The sequence below is a fragment of the Cyprinus carpio genome, unplaced genomic scaffold, assembly GCF_018340385.1.
Source record: "Cyprinus carpio isolate SPL01 unplaced genomic scaffold, ASM1834038v1 S000006730, whole genome shotgun sequence".
Classification (NCBI taxonomy): domain Eukaryota; kingdom Metazoa; phylum Chordata; class Actinopteri; order Cypriniformes; family Cyprinidae; genus Cyprinus; species Cyprinus carpio.
In genome coordinates, this window is record NW_024879333.1 from 74,335 (window position 1) to 99,727 (window position 25,393).

Genomic DNA, 25,393 nt, shown 5'->3' on the forward strand with positions numbered 1-25,393 from the left:
AATAGTAATTAAAATAAATAAAAAAAAAAAAATCAATAAACCATGAAAAACTATTGATAATAATTCACATTACAATGAAGTAAAACTGAGCTGTGTCCCTAAACTCACGAGCTACAGGTATGAGCGTGTTAACACTCAGGTTGCAGCTTGTCTTCTAGTGGCCTTGGAATACTGCTAGTAAGGCGGCGCCTTCCCGAAATGCAATGCGGAGTGAAAATATTGTGACGTAATCAATAGTTTCTCATTCTCTACAGCAGGGGTGCTCAACTCCGTTTGCTCAGGGCTGGAACTGAACTCTGCACGAAGGTAGATCTCCAGGAACAGGGCTGGGTTGCTCTACAGCAGTATTCAGGGTTTGGGGCTGCGGTGTATGATTTCAGGTTATGAAATCATACACCGGCACGTTTTATGCGTATCTTCCGCTGTGTTCCAAGGTTTATTTTTCAATAGGATCAAAGAAAAGACGACTGAAATGAACTGAATATTGAGTCCGACTTCGTTCGTTAGTTAATAACGCCGCTCACTTTTGCCCAGAAATATAATTCTGCCTGCGCCATGGTTAACCCGTTCAGTGCCTGTGGTCAGCAGATGCGTGTTTGCGTTCATGTTTTGGTCATTTTGGAAACGATCTGCGTCTGTACTATTTAATTTGCTCATTGTTAATAGATCAGCAGAACTAATTTGCTCTATCATTCACTTTCCGTTTCGCCTACTCTTCTTCACTTTGTGTTTTCAATCATAATCGTGAAGACTGCTGTTCTTAAAACAATTGCTGCTCTGTTCGAGTTGCAGACCTTCCTGCTAAGCGGGTTTACATCATTTGTCATTTCTGGATGTCTGACAAGTCACGTATTTTCACCCACGGCTTGTGCTAAACACTGTTAAACATCTTAAACTACACCGATTTACAAACTAGAGAATATACAAGATTAAAAAAAAACACCTGCACTGATATTAACACTAATGTGCGTCTGCGTCGTGCTGGCCAGCCCCTGTATATCAGCTTTAAACACCCTTACAAGATTATAAAGTCATTCAGTTTGAGTAAAGACCCACAGCACAAGGAATAACAAAAATTATTCACAAGAAACGGAAAGCGATTTAAACATTTAGAGGATCTGCTTTGCTCTTGTACAAAGTGAAAGTAAACAGAAAACAAGACTTACTGCCTTTAAAAGTCCTCGGTGTTTCAGTAAATCAGATGAAGATGATCAGATGAAGATGATGTTCCAGCTGAACGCTCAAGATGTTTGAGTTGTGAAAGGTGTGGCTCATGAATATTAAGCAGGCTAATGCTGGGACCGCCCGCAGCACGTCATAATTGACCTTTAAACTCTCGACATGGCACTTATCCTGCAGATATGATTACATTGTAAACAGTTGCCTCATCACGAGCTTTTGTGCTTTTAGGAGGATAACAGCATTGTTTTGGTCATCAATGTCTGATCAGAATGATTAGTGACCATTTGTAATGAGCCATTAATTTACAATCTGACAGTGAGATGTAGACCTGTACTGTTAGTGCAGTGGTTTTCAAACCGGTCCTGCAAGCACCCCTAGCACCTCACATTTTGTATGTCTCACTATATCTGACACACCTCATTTCAGGTCTTGCGGTTTGTACTAATGAGCTGATGAGTTGAATCAGGTGTGATAGATAAGGGAGACACCGAAAATGTGCAGTGCTGGGGGTGCTCGCAGGACCGGTTTGAAAACCACTGTGTTAGTGTATAATTAATAGTTTTAGAATGTAACCCTCCCTGATGTGAATATGTAGGTAAAGCGCTGAGGAAAAAAAAAAAAAAAAAGAGAAAAAAGACAATTTCAGGCATATTGGTATATTCACATTGAAAGCAGCTCCCAAGACTTTTCATCTATACTCGATATAGTATTCATCATCCACATCTGCATAGATATAACATGATATAAAGAATTCCACAACAACCACATTTTGTCTATATTTATTATACTTTACAAGTTTATCAACACAATCAAATCAAACATTACCTCATGAAATTACTTTAACAGAATCTTAAAAGAAATCTACATTTTAAAGAGTGCAATAGAAATAACAAAAAAGTATTAAAAAACATGAAGCATATGAAGTTCCACTCGTTTAAAGCCCTTGCAGTTTGCTGTAAAAGAAACAGAGAAATATGAGTGATTATTCTCAGAGCAGTGTTAAGTGTGTAAATGTTGATGCATTATTAATAATCATACCTGTCCTCCACGGTTCTGTTGGATGGATAGTAAACCTTAAAGGAGAAGCCACTTCTTGAAAAAGAGCCCTGAAAGCGTAAGACAGCAACAGATTTCACATCAAACTCACTGAACGATCAGATTCCATCAGTCCAGCCGTGACACACATATACATACACATACACACACACACACACACATACACACACACACATATATATATATATATATATATTATATTTCATGTTCACATGAATATGGTGTCAGTGTACCGGGTTGATGCACAGGCAGTCTGTGTTGCATACGTTGAACGGGTCGTATTTGTCGGCGAAGACGATGACGTCAGGAACAGGATAAACTCGTAAAGCGTAATCATACGGCCAGTGCACTGGACACACGTAGAGCGGCAGCGGCGTCAGATGACCTTGTGACAAGATGGTTTTCACAAACTGTTGAACAAACACAAAATTAGCCAAACACTTATTGTATGTCAGCAAGCAGTTCAGAGAACAGCAATCTGTAGAAAGGACTTGAGGAACTGATGAAATGACAGCTAATATTTGTCCTAGATTACAAATTAATGAACAGCTAAGAAAAACTGTCATGACTAACCCGTTAAATTCAAGTACACAATTTCAAACAACCCTCTACAACAATTGACCTGTTTTGAGTACTCGACTCTGTGAAAACTGGAAGTGTTGTGGATTTGATGTGCGTTTCAGATTGATGTGGCTAATAATGCAATGTATTTGTGTGTCCTAATGAACAAGCTTAACATATCCTATTAAACCCAAAGTACAAAAATTATCATTAACAAATGAGAAACCAGAGCACTTCATTTAGCAGAAAGCATTCTCTCTGCCAGTAAATGAACAAGTGAATCATCAATATTTTTCATTTATGAATGTTTATATAACAAGAAATTTTTTTTTTTTTTTTTTTTTAAAACAAAAACTATTTTTATGTTCATGTGTTTGATGTTCTGGAAATTACTGCCACTGTAGCTTTTCTATCGTAAGTAGGGTTGGATATTGTTTGTTTGTTTTATTTATTTATAGAGCACAATTAAAACAACGCAAGGTTGACCAATGTGCTGTACAATAGTGACTACTAAAAAGGAGACCAACAGCACAGAAGAAAAAATAAATAAATAAATAAGCAAGTAAATCAAACATCATAGTAAAGAACGAGACTCACTTTGTTTACTCAATGTGTTGAGCCAAAGGCTAACTTTAATAAATACAATTTCAAATTTCTTTTAAAAGAACCCAATACAGGTAAAAGTCTAAGATATAAAGGCAAACTACAGTATCCCAACGCTTTGGGGTCACCTCTGAAAATGCCGGTCACCACTCAGTTTTAATCTTGTCCTAGGAGACGTCTAGAATCATCTGGTTTGATGACCTTAGATTCCTTTGAGGTTTATGTAAAAGATAGTTTAATTTAGGTGGGGCGAGATTGTTTGTGTATTTATATACTAAGATAAGTACTTTAAAATCAACCCTGTAGTGAATTGGAAGCCTAACCCTAACTGCAAGCGAGTTAACAACGATTGGCTCACCCCTGCATACAAAGAATTACAGTAGTCCAATCTTACAGAAATAAAGACATGAATAAGCTTTTCAAAACTGCTAGGTGACAGAAACGGTTTTACCTTAGCTAGTAATCTCAACTGAAAGAAAGAAGACTTAACCACCGAGTTGATCTGTTTATCAGATTTCAGAGAGACATCAAACTGAACCCCAAGATTGTTAACTACTGATTTACGGAAAGAAGCCAAGTTCACCCTATCATAGAGGACTTGAGACTCAGAGTTTCTGAACCTAATTACCACGGTCTTACTTTCGTTTAAATTAAAAAAAATTGCTGACATCCATAGTTTAACTTCATGCAGACAATTTTGTAGAGATGTAATTGTCCTCTTGTTCTGTTTCCTTAAAGGAAGATACACCTGAGTATCATCAGCAAAACAATGAAAAGAAACTCCATGCCTTTTAAAAATTAAACCTAAGGGCAGCATATACAGTAAGAACAAGATTGGACCAAGAATTGAACCCTGGGGAACACCAAAATTCAATGGAGCAGTCTTAGAATAAGACTGACTGATATTAACTGAAAAGGTTCTATTAGAAAGAAATGACCTGAACCACTCAAGAGCCGCGTCTCGAATACCCACAGTCTTTTCTAAATTAGTAATAAGAATATTGTGATCAATAGTATCAAATGCTGCCCTTAGCTCTAGCAAAATTAAAATCACAGAGTCATCAGAGTCAACTGAAGTTAAAATGTAATTTAATACTTTGAGCAGGGCTGTATCTGTGCTGTGGTTTGCTTTAAATCCAGATTGAAACTTTTAAAAGATACCGTTTTGAACTAGAAAAGCCTGTAATTGATTTAAAACGGCCTTATCTATGACCTTAGATAAAAAGGGTCATTTAGAAATGGGACGGTAATTTGATAAAACACTCGGATCTAAATTAGATTTTTTCAAAAGTTGGAATTTGATCAATTCCAATTCCGCTTATCGATTCAGATTCTTTGGAATCTGGAATCGATTTTCGATACCCAACCCTTATAAGGCAACGGTCAAATACTGAAGACTGAGTGATATAACTTTTTGAATTACATAAAGCTCAAGAATAAATAAAAATTATTTGAATATTGATATCTAAAGTTTAACAACTATCACCCTTGTATCCTCATAATCATTATTATAATCATCTTTTTTTTGTTTATTTATTTGCAGTATAAAAGAGCCACATGTATACGGTTCCACTGTAATTTAATAATTGCAAAGGAGTTCTTATGTGTTATTCTTAATTCTTAAAATTTATGATCCAGTCATTTAAATGATATTGGTAGTTGTATTATTAAAAGCTCCTTAAATTACTTTTTAAATACAAAGTATGCAATGTTAAATGCTAAGCATGCTATGCCACGTTGTTCACGTGACGCTATTCTTTATTATTTACTATAAAAAACTTTTTTTAAATTGATCCAGTTAAGTGAAAGTGAAAAGTGAAAGTGACGTGACATTCAGCCAAGTATGGTGACCCATACTCAGAATTCGTGCTCTGCATTTAACCCATCCGAAGTGCACACACACAGAGCAGTGAACACACACACACACTGTGAAACACACACCCGGAGCAGTGGGCAGCCATTTATGCTGCGGCGCCCGGGGAGCAGTTGGGGGTTCGATGCCTTGCTCAAGGGCACCTCAGTCGTTGGTATTGAAGGTGGAGAGAGAACTGTACATGCACTCCCCCCACCTACAATTCCTGCCGGCCCGAGACTCGAACTCACAACCCTTCGATTGGGAGTCCGACTCTCTAACCATTAGGCCACGACTTCCCCAAAAATCGATTAATCGATTTTAGTCAAAGCAATCAACTGCTTACTCAATAAATCAGTCACCCTAACCCTAAATCAGTGTCTGATCTCTCACACACACACACACACACACACATATACATATATATATATAAAGCTCTGGCTCACGTGAGAAGGAATGTCCAGGTTGCTGCTTGGGAGACGGACACAGTTTCTGCACATCTTATTGACCAGATCTTCTCGAATCACCACCATCTCCTGACTGCAGTACTGAACCCTGAACACAACCCACACTGAGTACATTGAGCTCACTCTTCTCTCTCTCTCTCTCTCTCTCACACACACACACGCCCTCACGCACACTCACACGCTCTCACACACGCACGCTCTCACACACAGATGTGGGTAGTAACGAGTTACATTTACTTTGTTACATTTACTTGAGTACATTTTTTGGGTAACTAATACTTTTGGAGTATATTTAAAGATGGGTAGTTTTACTCTTAAGTTTAGTGAAAAATCTGTAATTTTACTTTGTTACTGTGGGCCAAGCTCCTCTCATTACTTTATCTTAATGCAATAAAAGTTATAAATGCTTCAGTTTATTCCAAATGTGCCGTCTACTTTTCTCTTGGCAATGAGTGATGCCCATTCGCAAATGATTCATTCTTTTGAGTCAGTTCTGTTCAATGGCTTGATCAAACCAGTGAATCTGTTTGCAAATCATTTTGAATGATTCGTTCAGTTCCCGCCGCGCGCGCTGAGTCGTCTGAAGCGGTTCACTCAGAGTTGTAACAGAAAATTTAAGAACATCAAGAGCATTGAAGACATGGTTTTGGATCTACAGTCATTTGAAAGCAAATCTTCAAAGGCTATTGTTTGCTAGCGATGAAGATCTTTATTAGATGAACACCGCGTGTGCTGTCATACGGTTCAACAGGTATAACTGAGGCTACATTCGATTACAGTACACAATACCACTATGACATCACCAGTTTGCTGTAGCTGTAACTTATACATTAAATACAATGTATAATTTTTACATTAAATAAGCTGTTACAGAGTATGATTTGAATACCTTCCAAATCTGCATTAGCTCTGTTCCAGGAGGAATGCCTTTGCAGAACAGACAATGAAAATCCGTCAATGTGCATTTGGTTCATTATGTTCAGATGTTCGGTAACTTAGCAGTCGTGTGAGGAGTTTTCACTCTTCTCCATGTCAGAGGTTATTTATATATAATACATAATTAATATACTTTAAAATATGTTTTAATTCAGTGATGCAAATCAGAATTTTCATCAGCTGTTACTCCAGTTTTTAGAGTCCTATGATCCTTCAGAGATCATTCTAATAGATTGATTTATTACCAGCGCTGGAAAGTTTTGATGCTTAATATTTTTGGAACCAGTGACAGTTTGTTTAGGATTCTTTGATGAATAGAAAACTAAAAAGAACATCACTGATAGTAAATCAACATTTCTGAAGGATTATGTGACACTGAAGACTGGTGTAAAGGCTGATGAAAAAAATGAATTTTTTTCCCGATACTTTTTTACTCTTACTCAAGTAACTATTCAGACTATTAGTTTTACTTGAGCAAATATTTCTATAAGTACTATTACTTTTACTTAGGTACAGTTTTTGGGTACTCTACCCACCTCTGCTCACACACGCATGCGCTCTCTCTCACACACACACACACACACACAATCACACGCTCTCAATCACGCGCTCTCACACACACTCTCACACGCGCTCTCACACAGCTATAAAAATAAAAAGCGCTCTCACAATCACACGCTTTCACAATCACGCTCTCAATCACGCTCTCACACACACACTCTCACAATCACGCGCACTCTCTCACTCGCGCGCTCTCACAATCACACACGCGCTCTCACACACACGCTCACACTTGCTCTCACAATCACACGCTCTCAATCACGCGATTTAAGAGATCTCACACGCTCACACACGCGCGCTCTCACATCACAATTGCACACGCTCTCAATCACGCGCTCTCACACACACTCTCACACGCGCTCTCACACTCACGCGCTCTCACACACACTCTCACTCTCTCTCTCACATGCTCTCACAATCACACGATATGATAACGTTCTCTCCACATACTCTCAAACACGCGCCCAAGCTCACACACGCGCTCCCACATTAGCGATCTCACTCACACACACACTCACACACGCTCAAACACACACACACACACACACAGCTCTCACAATCACACGCTCTCACAATCACACGCGTGCTCTCTCACTCAATCATACACACACTCTCACAATCACGGCACTCTCACACGCGCTCTCACACTCACTCACTCTCACAAACGATCTCACACACACACACTCGCTCTCACACACACACACACACACTCGCTCTCACACACACACACACACTCGCTCTCACACACACACACACTCTCTCTCTCACACACACACACACTCGCTCAAACACACACACTCACACACACTCTCTCTCTTACACACACACACACACGCTCTCACACACACACACACACACTCACTCGCGCTCTCACACACACACACACACACACTCTCTCACACACACTCTCTCTCTCTCTCTCACACACACACACTCGCTCTCTCACACACACACACTCGCTCTCTCACACACACACACTCGCTCTCTCACACACACACACAACACACTTCACACACACACACACTCTCTCACCCGCACACACACACACACACACACACTCTCTCTCACTCACACACACACACTCACTCTCACTCACACACACACTCTCTCTCACACACACACACACTCTCACACACACACACACTCTCTCTCACACACACACACTCTCTCTCTCACACACACACTCTCTCTCACACACACACTCTCTCTCACACACACACACTCTCTCTCACACACACACACACTCTCTCAAAAAAAAAAAATTCAATGAACACACTGTCTCTCTCACACACATTCACTGTACAGACTCTCTCTCAGATAAACACACACACACTCTCTCTCACACACACACTCTCTCTCACACACACACACTCTCTCTCACACACACACACTCTCTCACACACACACACAAACTCTCTCTCACACACACACACACACTCGCTCTCACACACACACACTCGCTCTCACACACACACACACTCGCTCTCACACACACACACACACACTCTCTCTCACACACACACACACACTCGCTCTCACACACATGCTCACTTGCGCTCGCTCACTCACTCTGTTTATTTCACACACACACATAAATAGTATATATTAGATATAAAAAAAAAACACATTGAACACACACACACACTCTCTCTCACACACACACACACTCTCTCTCTCACACACACACACTCTCTCACACACACCTGCAGGGGTTGGTGGTGAAGACGGAGAATGGCACGCGCTGTCTGAACTCCTCTGTGATGTGTTCAGCCAGTGGAGGTCTGTCAGCAGAAACAGCTTTTACACTACACTGCGTTCAAGATACGTGACTGAGTCACATGCGAATGAAGACGGTTCTAGTACGTCACTGACTGAAATGCTGCTCCTAACGTTATACCTGGGTAAAACCGTGCCGGGCCCGGGGTCTTCTGGTCCAGGAACAAACACAAAACGACTGCTGCAAAAACAGGTTTCAGAGGAGTCAGTGGAGTCCATAACACTGTGTGTCCAGCTGTGATTCAGAAACTGTCATCAAAAAAACTCTAAGCTTAATTTCAAATGTCTTACCTTTTGTGAATGCTGGGATACTCACATATGAGATCAGCAAGTGCTTTGAAAGACTCTGAAAACAACATCGAGAACAATTAGTTCAGCTTTAAAACATGATGGTGCAGCAGCAGCAGTTCTGAAGAGACGTCAAACCTTTGAGTGTTCGGAGCTGGTGTCTGCCGTACGGAGCCGAGGAGAAGTTCCCACAGAAGATGAAGCAGGTGGGAGGCATGGCAGAGTAGCCTGAAAACATTCAGCATCTCAGTCAATCACACACGTAATAATTCATGAAGGCATGATGGGTTTGATTATTCAAGGAAAAGCTCCCACTGTTGTGTTTTTTATGATCACAAGAGATGCTCTAAAATAGAACAGCGCGTTTTGTTTTGCAGCCAATAAGAAAGCAGCTCAGTAATTGTGATATTATGAAGAGAAATAAATAGATCTGATAACAATCTTTAAATGTAATTATTCTCCATGCCATTATTCTGCTTTAGACTGATTATAGTTGATGAGAGACGAACACACGCTCTGATCTGTGATGAGACGCATGAGGAAAAACACAAGGACCTGTTTGAAGGCTGCAGATATTAACATATAGCTGTCAAATTCCAAACACGATTACAGATTCAGTTTACATCTGCTTTAGCAGAGTGACTGTCGCAGCTCACATCATTTATTATTATTATATCATTATTTGATCAATGCTAATAGAAAGCAAGATGATGTAATGCTTATTTTGCAGCACAGGGTGACTATATTAAAAGTAATGTTCACCATGTCATTTGTGTTTTGGAAGATTGTTCACATTTGGGAGCACAAACTAAAACACACAAGAGATTGACTGGACCTGAGAACATGGTTTGGATCTTCTCCAGAACCTCCACGCGGTCCAGCCACACGTCTGACACGATCACAAACATGGCGTCCTCGTTCTCCTCCTCCAGCTGCTTCAGTTTGGCCGATGCTTTGACCGCAGTGCTGGACGGCCCGCCAAAGAAGTTTATATTGCCGTAATAAGCCCTGGACACAGACAAGAAAACTCGATGTGGATGCAGATCGATGCCAGTGACATTCTACAGGAGATAGAAGCTAACGCACACCTGGGTGAAAGAAGAGGGTTCTGTGGGCGGGAACCCAAAAGCGTTGATGTGAAACACTGAATCCTCGTACCATCCTGGAGAGCAGACAGATCATGTGATTATAGAGATGCACGATCCAGGGATGGAAAGAGCAGAACAGCAGAAAATGAGACTCACCTTCAGCCAGAACGAAGCAGGACTCTGTGTAAAGACCGCTGTGAAACTGGTATGAAGAGCGTTAAGGAACAAACGGAGAACCTTCTCTAAGATAGCAGCACAAGTGTGTGGTGATAAACACAGGAAGGATATTGCCTTTGAGATGTTTAGCTGCACTGCGCCGCTGGGGTCCTCGAGGTAGAACTTGCCCTGAAAGTACAGAGTGAGTGTGAGACGACACAGAAACGCTGGAGTGAGTCTCTGGAGGCTTGTGTTTTCTCAGTGCTATACTGCTCTATCACATCAACAGACTCATGCTTCAATCAAGACTGTAGAGCTTAGTAAAGACACTACAGATGTCCAGCCACTACTGAACCATCCCTATCAAGCAAACAATTCAAATACATTCATATATGACCCATTGTTGTCATGATTTTGGCTGCATCTGAAATGACTCACACCACTGACACGGAGAAGCTAACGTGAATACACTAGAAATTAGGCCTGGCCAGTATATCGAGTTTGTACTATACAGGTCCTTCTCAAAAAATTAGCATATTGTGAAAAAGTTCATCATTTTCCATAATGTAATGATAAAAATTAAACTTTCATATATTTTAGATTCATTGCACACCAACTGAAATATTTCAGGTCTTTTATTGTTTTAATACTGATGATTTTGGCATACAGCTCATGAAAACCCAAAATTCCTATCTCAAAAAATTAGCATATCATGAAAAGGTTCTCTAAACGAGGCTATTAACCTAATTGTCTGAATCAGCTAATTAACTCTAAACACCTGCAAAAGATTCCTGAGGCTTTTAAAAACTCCCAGCCTGGTTCATTACTCAAAACCGCAATCATGGGTAAGACTGCCGACCTGACTGCTGTCCAGAAGGCCATCATTGACACCCTCAAGCGAGAGGGTAAGACGCAGAAAGAAATTTCTGAACGAATAGGCTGTTCCCAGAGTGCTGTATCAAGGCACCTCAGTGGGAAGTCTGTGGGAAGGAAAAAGTGTGGCAAAAAACGCTGCACAACGAGAAGAGGTGACCGGACCCTGAGGAAGATTGTGGAGAAGGACCGATTCCAGACCTTGGGGGGACCTGCGGAAGCAGTGGACTGAGTCTGGAGTAGAAACATCCAGAGCCACCGTGCACAGGTGTGTGCTTTTGAACCAGAAACAGCGGCAGAAGGCCTGACCTGGGCTACAGAGAAGCAGCACTGGACTGTTGCTCAGTGGTCCAAAGTACTTTTTTCGGATGAAAGCAAATTTTGCATGTCATTCGGAAATCAAGGTGCCAGAGTCTGGAGGAGAGACTGGGGAGAAGGAAATGCCAAAATGCCTGAAGTCCAGTGTCAAGTACCCACAGTCAGTGATGGTCTGGGGTGCCATGTCAGCTGCTGGTGTTGGTCCACTGTGTTTTATCAAGGGCAGGGTCAGTGCAGCTAGCTATCAGGAGATTTTTGGAGCACTTCATGCTTCCATCTGCTGAAAAGCTTTATGGAGATGAAGATTTTGTTTTTCAGCACGACCTGGCACCTGCTCACAGTGCCAAAACCACTGGTAAATGGTTTACTGACCATGGTATTACTGTGCTCAATTGGCCTGCCAACTCTCCTGACCTGAACCCCATAGAGAATCTGTGGGATATTGTGAAGAGAAAGTTGAGAGACGCAAGACCCAACACTCTGGATGAGCTTAAGGCCGCTATCGAAGCATCCTGGGCCTCCATAAACACCTCAGCAGTGCCACAGGCTGATTGCCTCCATGCCACGCCTCATTGAAGCAGTCATTTCTGCAAAAGGATTCCCGACCAAGTATTGAATGCATAACTGAACATAATTATTTGAAGGTTGACTTTTTTTGTATTAAAAACACTTTTCTTTTATTGGTCGGATGAAATATGCTAATTTTTTGAGATAGGAATTTTGGGTTTTCATGAGCTGTATGCCAAAATCATCAGTATTAAAACAATAAAAGACCTGAAATATTTCAGTTGGTGTGCAATGAATCTAAAATATATGAAAGTTTAATTTTTATCATTACATTATGGAAAATAATGAACTTTTTCACAATATGCTAATTTTTTGAGAAGGACCTGTATATCGATATATTCTTTATAAGTGATACAGTGTGAGGCAATACCGTTTATATCAATATACAGTAGTTTGATACGAGCGCATCTGAAAACATAGCGGAGGACACAGACTGAGCTGCTGCGGAGGAAGTTTTTTTGTTTATTTTGTGTTTATTGAACATTCAGGTATTTTGTGTAATAGTATGAACATTGTGTTTTTACATTTTGAGGTTAAGGTGATGACATTCTGAGATGATCAAGTCAAGCAGCCCAGGTTTCTGAGACATTGACCTTTTGTTTGCTCTTCCTGACCATCTGGCTTCTTAAGATCAAGGCACAGCTATGCCTTTTGTTTCTATGATAATGTGAAGGTATGGGCGATACTGTCAGGCACCTCTGTATTTAAATGACACTGTTATCCTGATAAGATCAAAGATGGGAAAATGGCCAGCATCAGGCCGATCAATTTTCAATTATTCAATTTGCATGCTTTGTTTAAATTATCTCCACCTCTACTGTATGTATCCCTCCCACTTGAATGTATATAAACTCCAAAGTATCACTGCTTTGGTTAGACTTTTGATGATTGTAGCGCTAAGCAGAGCGTTCTCAATAAAGAATTCTGCTGAAGATTACTCAAGAGTCTCCTGGTTTTCGCTTCTGAGTTTCCAACAAAGTGCATAATCCAGTTTGTTCTAAACGTGAGAAGCTTCATATTTAGGCCTTTAAACACTGGTAAGACAGTTTATAGTTTGGTTTCGCATATAAGTTTTAGCGGCTCGGTCTGTCATATGCTCTGACAGAAGACAGAGACTCTACTCACTCTGTTTAATGTGTTTGAGATCTGCTGTCTTCCTGAATGCATAACTTACGTTCCACAGGTATATTCTGTAAATATTAGAAAGTCACGGAAATATTTAGATTTTTCTGTCAGGAGTGCATGAGCCTTCTGGGATTCTCCGCAAAACTCCACAGACTTCAGTGAACGAGCGCCAAACAAATCGAGCTCAATTATTCTGAGTGAAATATACATTTCGCTGAAATATTTGTAGTTGGACAATTAATGTGACATTTAGAATATTAAACATACAAGTAAGTCTGTTTTTATGATAGCACTGAATGTAAAGTGACTGTAACTGGGTAAATCAAAATAGCCTAACACAACACAATCATTTTCATTTTAGTGAATTTAAATTCCATTTTAAAAGCCTTATTTTTGTTTTTAGATGGCAATGTTAGAATGAAATGTGATTTTAACCTGTTACGCCGCACCTGGACACCAGCGCATGTTACATTCACTTTATTTGTTTTCATAGACTTTAATATGTATTGTTTTGTTGGACAACAGGTAAGTGAAATATATTATATATTAAAATACAGATTTTTTTTTATCCAAATACAAAAACGAAAATATTGAGATCTATACCGCATATCGCAAATCGGCCAAAAAATACAGAGATATGAATTTTTGCCCATATCGCCCAGCCCTACTAGAAAACCTCACTCATTCAAAGCTGTGCATTTATTGCATGGACAGAGCAAGAACATCATGTAAGTGTTTTAACTACAGAGGCACATTTAACTCTTTCCTCACCAAACACAGAGTTCCCGTGTGTTCACTGTTATACACTCATCAAAAACACAGACGTGGAAGACACAGAAACAAGTGATCTCATATGTATGCATATGGATATGAAAAATAATGCGATCATCAACAATAAACGGTATATAAATGAAAACTGTGTGGACAGAAAGTGTTAAAGGCCTGTGAAGCTTTGGGAGAGCTGACGGAAGACATCTACTGCAGCTTTGCTTTGATCATCTCTTCATTACTTTGATGTATTGCATGTTCATTTACTCATACAACAAAATATTCTGGGGGCCATGAAATTTTTGTGAAAATCCTCAAAAATGATGGTGTTGGCTGGCAACTTTTTTCAAAAAAAGCCGGCGGGGACAGAGTTAACTTACTGCTATTAAACTGAAATTAAGTACATAGTAAGAGACTCTGTAATTCATTATGTATGTGCTCTAATGTTGACAAATGCACTATGGACAGAGTAAAGGTAAAGCTACTGCTCCGTTGAAACGCCTCCTTGACGTGAAAGTGAAAGTCGTGACATTTGCCAAGTATAGTAACCCATACTCGGAATTGGTGCTCTGCATTTAACCCATCCAAGTGCACACACACAGCAGTGAACACACACACACACACACACACACACACACCGTGAACACACACCCGGAGCAGTGGGCAGCTATATATCCAGCACCCGGGGAGGCTTATAACACATAACAGAATTCATTAACTGAAGTCAATAATATAGTCTAAAGCCTCTTGACTAACACAAGCACAAACAGCTGAACAGAAATGAGCATGAATGTGGGAAGAGAAGGAATACCTCTTTGAGCTGCGTGATCATGCCGAGAACAATCACTTCTCCGACTTTAGCTGTGCTGCCCAGAAGAGCCTCCACCGTCTTCAGCTGTAATACAGTCACAGATCATCAGCACCGACTGAAGATACACCAGCAACAGGCTGATTGTGTCAGTCTTTAACAGTCTGCACAGTGAGCTTTGTTCATTTTCACCTGGAACTTGTTTCTTCCTTCATCTGGAGCTGAACCAATAACAGGAGGAGTGAAGAGCTCATGCCTGTGTGTTCTCTGTAAACGAATAACGATCAAATAATGATAAACCCTGAACACCTGCTATTAACATGCATTTAAGGTTGATCCATGATTTTAATCACTGCAAACTATCAGACACTGCATGAAAAGCCTTGTCATCTAAACTGCTCAGTGTGACCATGATGCATTAAGATATTATAAAGATTGTGAATTTCTGTTGAGCTGCTGTGCGATGGGCCTCATTCATCCAAGGTGTTAATAATCAGAGACAGATGCCTGTCACAAGCATTCACATGAACACATGCTATGGGTTTAGGAGGAAATAACTGGCCTGCTGTAAGATGGTGTATCGCTCTCTGAAGAGCTCGGCTTTATCTCTGGACTGACCGCAGAGTTTAGGGACCGGATGATTCGTCATGCTGATGCTGAGAGAGAATAAAAACTGATCAGCACTTCCTGTTCCTGTCGATGGACAACATCTTCAAGTTCACACACAAACACAGCAGACGGGACACACCACCTACATCAGTGTTTTTCACCAGTGTTGATATTGTTTTCACTCAAACATAAATCACATGCACTAGATTATTATTATCAAATTGTTTCTTACGGGACAAATTTCTTTCTTTCTGTGCTGAAGATGAACCGAGGGACGTCAAAGGCTCCAATGATGTTGAAAACATTGTCGCTGTGAGTACAGAAGATGAACGTCAGAGACAGAAGCACAAACAGTGTGTGTGAGTTCAGATATTAACGAGAGATTCTCACATGGTTTCATCACACGACTGACTGCAGTCCTGAACCGCCGCCTCCAGCACCGACAGCTCCACCATACTGGACCCCACTGAGACAGAACATCATCATCATCAAAACAACAAGCCCACCAGCAATCATCCTAACAATCAGAGGGCTGCACTGGGTTTGGGCTCCCGCAGGGAATGCTGGGATTTGGTGTGTAATAGAAATGGAGTCAACACATGAAGTTGAGAAGAAAAATAAAGTGGCTGTTTACTTGACAAAAGAAAAGCAAGGCATGTCAGACATCTCAAAAAAAAACCCATCTCAATTGTGTTGGTTTACAACGGAGATAAATCTGTCAGCTCTGCCCTGAAGAGACACACCTGCACTGTTCTGTGGTCAAAACCAGCTCTCATTCCCCCATAAACATTAAACAAGAAACAACAGAAAAATGTGCAGCACTTTGCTGTAAAGACATTAGACGTATGACTTTGTTGCTAGGAAAGGCTTTGTTGACATAGTTCAGCACTTCATTAATGTAGCTGCTAAATATGATACATTAGATGTGAGAGATCCAACCAGTGTCTCACATACTGAGAAAAAACAGGCCCTGCAGTCATCTGTTGCGATGGAGATAAAGCCCATCACTGAGACGTATGGGTGTGCCATTACCACAGATACGGACTGAGGATTACCATAAAACTTCATTCCTATCCAGCACCATTCACTACACAAACAATGGTTTTGTTCTTGTTTCAATAGTAATGCGGCTCCATTGAAAACAGCGTGTCAAAAACAGGAGAGAACAATAGAAACCTGCTGTCCCAGAGACTCTGTGCATTTGTGATAGACACGTCACTGGCGTGTTGTGTTTGTGACTGATCCTGGAGCCAACAGAGCTGCTCTCATCACCCTGTCCAGCGCATTAGCCCCAGACACCCGAGCTTTCTGAACTGCTGACCAGTGCAAAAAAACTGCTAAAATATTCCAAACATTCAGGACTGCAGAACCGCTTGAAGACATCCCTCAAACAATCCTTTGAGACCAAGTGGAGTTCAAATCACTGTACGCTAGATTCAATAATACAACAGCATGAGGAGATCTCCACACAGTATGACAAAACTGCACAGATAAATGACAACAGTTTGAAAACAGCCGTTGCGTTATTTAAAGAGGCAACTAACGACTTTGAGCTGCCATGTTTCCTGCAGCCGGCGCTCTCTGAAGACACATCAGCAAGAGCTCCAGATCTCCTTCCTGACTCACAGAATGCGATTGCTGCGGATGTTGTGCCCAGATGCAAGAGATGACATGATCAGAGGTGTGTGATATGAATGAATAGTTAAAACAGGCTATACTGTTTTGAATATTATGTTATGTGTTTGCAGACATATTCTAAAGCAAAATTAGTCTAAGTGTATTTGTGAAAAGAACAGACCTTGTATATGAATAATAGATTATTTGCATAAGACGTTCTAAGAAAACAAGCAACATGCAGTGCATTTACAAATTAGAATAAGTTTAATAAAGTCAAGAAATATTAAGAAATAAACAAACTCATTTTAATAGCCTAGGAATTAATGGCTTTTTTTAAATCTAATTCAAAGGTGCAAAAGAAATGATCCCAAAGGTTTTTAAGCAGGTCCTGGCCACAGCACACGATGAACCAGCACCAGCCAAGAAGCAGAGCTGCTCCGACCGATCCACAGATCAGAACCAAAGCCCATCGACGCTGAAACAGCAGAATATCTTGGCAGCCGACTCGTGGACAAACCAGATCCAGAGAATGTGCTTCAGTGGGGGAAGCTCAACAGGAGCGCTCTCTGTCCTCTCAGAATGAGCAGGTTTGCATCCACTGCTCCGTGACGTCAGAGACGGCATTCAGTGTTCGTTTGGAAGAAAGACGCACAAGTCTGGGACCGCAGTCAGTCAGCAATATACTTCTCTTTATAGTAATATGGATATAGAGATCACATTCATTTGTTTGTTAAGAAGGCTACTCCAAATTATTTTCTTTTTTTGCAGTAGCCTGTTAAGCAACCTATTGTGAATGTGAAATCTGTGAGATTTTTTTGAGGCATTCTATTTATTTTGTTTTGTATTTAATGTTTAAATTATACCTAATGCCTATTTTCTAAGTTCTATGTGTTTATTTATTTAATAAGTTAGTAATTTCATATGGTGCTTTAGCTTATTTATTTAAACTGTTTGTTTAGTTAATCGTTTGGTGCGTGTGAATCATGCAGGTTTAAAAACTGAGGTGCCACTACTTGTGCTTTTATGTTAGTTTAGTTTATTAGTTTGTGTTTAAAGGCGTCCCGGATGTGTTTTGTAATCGAGGCACAGGGTCGAGGAGAGTCACAGAGAAACATCTGTTGATAGATGAAGCGGCACTAGATCTGACTCCATAATGCTTTGTCTGGAAATGACAAAAATGGTTTTATTTTGATCATGTTGTCAAACTACTGAAAACATGCGAAAGCGAGGGGCGTTGGTACTGTTTCCAATACAGTGACGTTAACCAATCATAACAGCGGCTGATTAAAACAGCTCGCTGATTGGGTCAGAATGAGGATTGAAGATAATTATTTTTCCACAATTATTTATTTTTTGTGTGTGTGTGCGCAAATTTTTTTTTTTAAATATTATACGTAAACCTCAAGGAACATATTAAAATAATTTTTAATCATGTTATTAATAATTTATGTAATGAGTTCTTTGAGGGGATATTGAAACAATAACAATCATCATCATCATCATCATCGTCGTGGTGGTGAGACTCACGCGGTTGTTTCTCTACAGCGTCTAGGATGCGCTCCAGAACCTCCTCCAGATCCGCTTCAGTGACGGACTCCAGAACCCGCAGCAGGAAGCGGCTGGACTCCCTGGAACACAGTTCAGCGCTTTAGCACTCGAGAGGAACCCCATCGCTGCACAGTAACGCTAGTAACCCGTCAGAATGAAGATATCTACTGTAATGAGAGAGCCACATACGGACGCAGGATTAATCCGCGCATCTTAAACCCCGCGCTCACTTTCTGCTTCACTCTGCGCGCGTCCATCTTCGTCTGCTCCCGCTAAACCGGAGCTTCCGCTTCCGTAAATATCTCACACCTTTCAAAATAAAAGCCGTGTTTACTTCCTCAGCTACGCTTAGATCTATCAATATTAGCCGTTTGTTTTGTTTGTAGTAGTTTCATTTCCTATAAGAACGTTTGCAATAGAATTAGGTGATGAAATAAAACTCAAGAGATAAGCGCGTTCTCGCGCGCACCCATTATTATGCGCGTGACACGAGCTGCTGTCAGCTCACAATATTAATATTAACACTTTATAATATTGATAACCGAGATGAGACAGTATCCGTGTGTCTGGGCGGTTATGTGGTAATAATCATCTTCATCATAATAACAATAACAACAATCATAATAAAAATCAGGCCAAGAATATTTCCCATATTTCATGAAACCGCAGTTTAATATGTTCCATTCTGCTCGAATAAGGACTGTGTTTAGCATTTAACCGATCATGTTTAGTGTTTTATTCAGCTGTTTACACACAATCTTCACTTGTCACAGTTTCTGAAAGCTGTCACTCAAACAGCAGAAACACACCAAATCTACAAAACCACACACTAATTCTCAGACTTTCAGTTTTCAGTTCCATAAAACACTTTTTGCAAAACACACAATTCTCTATGTAACACACACACATCTAACAGGAATTAAAATTATAGCAAAGGTGTTTGCAAATGTTTGTTTTTGAGATGTGTTTGTGATATTTTGAGTGTGTGTGTGTGAGAGTGAGCGTGTGTGTGTGTGTGTGTGTGTGTGTGTGTTTGTGATATTGTGAGTGAGTGTGTGTGTGTGAGTGAGCATGCGTGTGTGTGTGTGTGTGTGTGTTTGTGATATTTTGAGTGTGTGTGTGTGTGTGTGTGAGTGAGCATGCGTGTGTGTGTGTGTGTGCTTGTGATATTTTGTGTGTGTGTGTGAGAGAGTGAGCATGCGTGTGTGTGTGTGTGTGTGTGGTGAGAGAGTGAGGTGTGTGTGTGTGTGTGTTTTGAGATGTGTTTTGAGTGTGTGTGTGTGTGTGTGTGTGTGTGAGAGAGTGAGCATGCGTGTGTGTGTGTGTGTGTGTGCATGTATGTGTGTGTGTGTGTGTATGTGAGTTATGTTGTGTGTGTGTGTGTGTGTGTGTGTGTGTGAGTGAGCGTGTGTGTGTGCGTGTGTGAGTGAGCATGCGTGTGTGTGTGTGAGCATGTGTGAGTGAGTGAGTGTGTGTGTGTGAGTGAGCATGCGTGTGTGTGTGTGTGTGCATGTGTGTGTGAGTGAGTGTGTGTGTGTGTGTGTGTATGTGAGTGAGCATGTATGTGTGTGTGTGTGTGTGTGTGTGAGCATGCGTGTGAGTATGTGAGTGAGCATGTGTGTGTGTGTGAGTGAGCATGTGTGTGTGTGTTTGTGTGTGTGTGTATGTGAGTGAGCATGTGTGTGTGAGCATGTGTGTGTGTGTGTGTGTGTGTGTGTGTGAGCATGTGTGTGTGTGTGTGTGTGTGAGCGTGTGTGTGTGAGTGAATGTGTGTGTGTGTGTGAGCGTGTGTGTGTGTGTGCATGTGTGTGTGTGTGTGAGTGAGTGAGTGTGTGTGTGTGAGAAAAGCAGAAAGTTTCCTGTAAAGCTTGGTTTAGGTGTAGGGCAATATAATATAGTTTGTACAGTATAACAGTGTTGACTGTGTTATTGGTATCTTCTAACTTGAGGGCCAGAACACTTAGAATCTATGAATGATTGTCATATTTGTGAAGAGGCTTGATCTGTTGTTTGTGTGTTTGTCAGGGAAAGGCGGGACGTGTGTGGGACGGTTCCTCCGGTGATGTCCGGGACCTGCGGCTGCATCGTGAATGAATGGCTGTATATATTAGGCGGGAGTCAAGTCAAGTCAAATTCACAGTTCTTAATTTACTGTAAACCATGTTTCAAGCACATACAGAGAATCGAAATTGCGTTACTCTCAGACCCCCGGTGCATACAGATAACACTAACAGTAGAGCCTAAAAATCTAGATCAAATATAAAATATAAGATAAAACTATACAATAAGGGAATGTAAAAAAGACATAATAGAAAAAATAAAATAAAAATAAGTGTAAATAAAAGCAGCGCAAGGCACATGGCAGATAGAGTGCAAACCAGTGAACAAACAGTGCAGATAAAAAGATTTTTAGTGCATAAAAAAATAGCTTATTCAGTCTGATTAAAAGTGACAAAGTGACAAAGGGCTCAGAGCAGTTATTTTATTAAACTGCCTGATGAGGAGGAAGAATGATGTCAGATCCATGGTGAATGAGTGAATGAGGTAGTGAGCAGACCACTGCTGCACAAAGTGACTGGTGCATGACATTCGTATGTTAGAGGGAGGGGGGTGGAAGGACCTGGGGATGTGGGATCTGGGGGAGGGGGGTTCATAGTTCAGTGGTGCCTGGGACAGAAGAGGGACGGGGGGTAAGTTCGGGAGCGAGTTCAGCTTCCTGACAGCCTGATTAAAGTAGCTGTCCTTCAGTCTGCTGGTCCTGGCCTGGAGACTCCGCAGTCTCCTCCCTGATGGCAGCAGACTGAAGAAGCTGTGTGACGGGTGAGTGGGATCACCTGCAATGCAGAGGGCTTTTCGAGTGAGACGGGTTCCATAAATGTCCTGGAGGGAGGGGAGAGAGACACCAATGATCTTCTCAGCTGCTCTCACTATGCGTTGCAGAGTCTTCCGGCAGGACGCGTTGCAGGCGCCATACCACACAGTGATGCAGCTCGTTAGAATGCTCTCGATGGTGCCTCTGTAGAAGGTGTACATGATGGGGGGTGGGGCTCTGGCTCTCCTCAGTTTGCGGAGGAAGTAGAGACGCTGCTGTGATTTCTTGGCCAGTGCTGCAGTGTTGTCGGTCCAGGAGAGGTCCTCTGTGATGTGCACACCCAGGAACTTGGTGCTGCTCACTCTCTCCACAGTCGCACCGTTGATGGTCAGAGGAACGTGCTGAGTGTGTGCTCTCCTGAAGTCAACAACAATCTCCTTCGTCTTCTCCACGTTCAGAGAGAGATTGTTGTCACTGCACCACCCGGCCAGGCGGCTCACCTCGCTCCTGTAGTTTGTCTCATCTCTGTTGCTAATGAGACCCACCACAGTCGTGTCATCCGCAAACTTAATGAAGAGGTTGGAGTTGTGTGACGGTGTGCAGTCGTGGGTCAGCAGAGTGAAGAGGAGGGGGCTCAGCACACATCCTTGGGGGGCCCCAGTGTTCAGTGTGATGGTGCTGGATGTGTTGCTGCCTACACGTACTGCCTGAGGTCTTCCAGTCAGAAAGTCCAACAGCCAGTTGCACAGCGAAGTGTTGAGCCCCAGCTCGACCAGTTTGTGAATGAGCTGTTGAGGGATGATTGTGTTGAATGCTGAACTGAAGTCTATGAACAGCATTCTGACGTATGAGTCTTTTTTCTCTAGATGTGTGAGTGCTGAGTGGAGGGTAGTTGCGATGGCATCATCGGTCGAGCGGTTGGACCGATATGCAAACTGGAATGGGTCCAGGGAGGGGGGGGGCAGACTTGATGTGGTGCATGACTAGTCGTTCGAAGCACTTCATGAGGATGGGAGTAAGTGCAACAGGACGGTAGTCATTGAAGCATGATGGAGATGGCTTCTTCGGGACTGGAATGATGGTGGTAGCTTTGAAGCATGTGGGAACAACAGCTTGACTAAGTGAGATGTTGAAAATGTCTGTGAAGACATCAGTGAGTTTCTGCTGCACAGTCTCTCAGTACATGCCCAGGAATGTTGTCAGGACCCGGAGTTTTGCGTGCATGATCCTGCTGAAGGATCTCCTCACGCTGTCCGGGGTCACCAACATCACCTGGTCACTGGGAGGAGGTGGAGTCTTCTGTGCAGTGGAGCTGTTTTTGTGCCTCAAAGCGAGCGAAGAAGGTGTTCAGCTCGTTCAGCAGAGAGATGTTGCTGTAACAGGTCCGCTGTGGGGGCTTGTAGTCCGTAAGGGTCTGTATGCCCTGCCACAGGCTCCGAGTGTCTCTGCTGTCACTGAATTGATGGGCTATCCTCCTGGAGTACTGTCTCTTAGCCTCTCTGATGCCGCGGGATAGGTTGGCCCTGGCTGTTCTCAGGCCCCCCTCGTCTCCAGCTCTGAAGGCAGCGTTCCGCGTCTCCAGGAGTCTGTAGACTTCCCCTGTCATCCACGGCTTCTGGTTGGCCCGAACAGTGATGGTTTTTGTGACTGTTACATCCTCAATACACTTGGTGATGTAGGCAGTGACAGTCTCCGAGTACTCCAGGAGGTGGTGATGTATGTTGTGAGTGTCTGCGTGTTTTAATGTATTCCAGTCAGTTGTATCAAAGCAGTCCTGAAGAGCCTCTGACGATCCTTCTGGCCACACTTGAATCTGTTTCTGAACTGGTTCAGAAACAGATTCGGCGGCTGCTGTGATGATGGACAGACTAATGAAGTAAAGCTGCAGTCAGTCTTCACTGTGTTCAGGTGCATCAGTAAAACCACACGCTTCATGAGAGTTCTTGTTTCAGCATTACTCAGTCATTCAGCTGGAGGAGAGTGACGCCTCGGTCCGGATCGCTGCCGTCTCCACGAGATAAACTCTCCTGTTGGGTTCATGAAGGAAGGTTACTATTTCTGCATCTGAATTCTCCAGTACATGCTGTTGAATATCAGGGAACTGATTTAGTAATATTTGTGTAATATGACTGCTGATCTCCCGACAGAATCATCTACTTTGGTGGATATGGAGTGAAATCAACAATCAGAAGAGCTTCATTGTGGATGAAGTTTGTATTCATTGCGAAGCTCCTCACAAATGCAGAGCTAATCAAAACAGATTCATATCAGTGTTGGTTTTCTCTCATCAGGCCGAGGACATCTTCTGGGGATGGAACAATGAAGTTCATGAGTTTGATCCAGAAAGAAGCAGCTGGACCGAACCGCAGACCTTCGTGAATCATTCAAACCTCATTCAGCTTCGTGAATCAAATGTTTTCAATTCAGTCATGTGTTTCCAGCTGTACAAAGTTAGGAATTAAATGAGTATGTGTTTAAATCAGTCTATGAAGTGTGTTTGTGAATGATTGACAGGGACGAGCTCCTCTCTACGATCGGCAGCGAAGGCTGTGTGTGCGGTGGAAGAATAAAGGTGATTTAGAGACTCCCTTAAAATCATTTGTCCTGCATTCATACAGACAACTTACTACAGATAATTTATCAATCCTCATCTATATCTGCCTGTTTAACAGCCCACAGTGTGCACATACTGCCAGCACGTTTACATTTAGACAATCCTGTATCATCTGAGATCTTCTCTTCAGAAGGTGTGTGTGCAAGATCAGACAGACTCTGTTGTTGTGTTTAGTTTGTTTGCTCTCTGCGCAGGAAACGAGAACAAGTGATGTGTATTGTCTCTTCATGGACGTGGTCAGAAATGTAAGAGACGTTCCTCACTGGTCTGTATAAGTCTGGAGTGTTAGGAGTGTGTGATCTTCATGAAGCTCGTCTCGTCTGGTGTTTGCAGGGTTGGGTTGGCTCCGGCTCCTGTGGGACGCTCATGGCACACGCTTACAGTCGTGTCAGACTCGTCTCTTTCTGTTCGAAGGACTCAGTGTGGACTGCAGACCCATGAGTATAACACATGCAAAAAACTCAACTTTAAACAAGAGTACAGTTTAAAAACTAACTTTCTTTCTCCTCAGGTGACGGCTGGATATTTAATCTGGAGACAAAAGGATGGACAGAGATGGACAAACCACGGTTGGTGGAAACACGCAGAAATGAGATGAACAGAAGAAGATATGACTGTATTTTGTTTTATTTCTCAAGCTGTTTCTCATTGTGGTTTTTAGGCTGTGGCACAGCGCTTGTCAAAGAAGAGACTCGGATGTTGTTGTGTTTGGAGGAAGTCATGATGATATCCTCTCAGTGAGTCTGGTGTGCAGGACGATCTATCAGACATCAGTAATCTGTGAGGATCTGTTCTGCAGGGCCACAGCAACGACGCGCTCGTGTTCCAGACGCAGACAGAAACTCACAGAACGTGAAACTGCGGAGTGATTCATCTTTACTAAATTTGTTTATAAGCTTTGTTTAATATTGTTAAAGGATTTATTTTCAGTATTTTAACATTTTAAACTATTTATGACTGTTTTGTGTCTAAGTGCTGAAACAGTTGTACTTATAACCTAATGCAAACGAAGCTGGTTCCTTCTGGGAACAACATAAATATGAATTAAATCTTAAACAGGTAAAATGTGCCTCTGGAAGGAGAACCTTTTCCATTTTTCTAGATATTTTTTCTTACAGAGTACTAACTGATCCACGATCTTCCTGACCAAATTGCCCCCAAGGCCTGGAAAATGTTAAATGTGCCTCTGGAAGGTGAACCTTTTCTCT

General features: G+C 41.8%; 2 protein-coding genes and 1 long non-coding RNA gene across 3 annotated transcripts; 2 read left to right on the forward strand and 1 right to left on the reverse strand.

Annotated features, from left to right (window-relative positions):
• Positions 1-1,945: 1,945 nt before the first annotated feature.
• LOC109088633 (DNA polymerase epsilon subunit 2-like) lies at positions 1,946-19,109 on the reverse strand. Its single transcript, XM_042755617.1, has 19 exons — positions 18,949-19,109; positions 18,739-18,839; positions 15,985-16,060; positions 15,827-15,904; positions 15,548-15,641; positions 15,178-15,252; positions 14,989-15,072; positions 10,659-10,715; positions 10,527-10,575; positions 10,369-10,444; positions 10,118-10,290; positions 9,421-9,510; positions 9,286-9,340; positions 9,116-9,175; positions 8,922-8,999; positions 5,701-5,809; positions 2,472-2,648; positions 2,221-2,288; positions 1,946-2,135 (listed from the first exon to the last, which is right to left on the reverse strand). Exons 1-19 carry the CDS (start codon positions 19,014-19,016, stop codon positions 2,117-2,119), a joined length of 1,587 nt encoding a protein of 528 aa, XP_042611551.1. The 5' UTR covers positions 19,017-19,109; the 3' UTR covers positions 1,946-2,116.
• Positions 19,110-23,523: 4,414 nt separating this feature from the next.
• LOC109088632 lies at positions 23,524-24,197 on the forward strand. Its single transcript, XR_006159770.1, has 3 exons — positions 23,524-23,619; positions 23,719-23,781; positions 23,863-24,197. It is a non-coding gene; the product is annotated as an uncharacterized LOC109088632 (long non-coding RNA).
• A 243-nt stretch (positions 24,198-24,440) lies between these two features.
• LOC122134254 (kelch domain-containing protein 1-like) lies at positions 24,441-25,348 on the forward strand. Its single transcript, XM_042755615.1, has 3 exons — positions 24,441-24,626; positions 24,697-24,754; positions 24,847-25,348. The coding sequence occupies exons 1-3, from the start codon at positions 24,623-24,625 to the stop codon at positions 25,052-25,054; spliced, it is 270 nt and encodes an 89-aa protein (XP_042611549.1). The 5' UTR covers positions 24,441-24,622; the 3' UTR covers positions 25,055-25,348.
• The last annotated feature ends 45 nt before the right edge of the window (positions 25,349-25,393 follow it).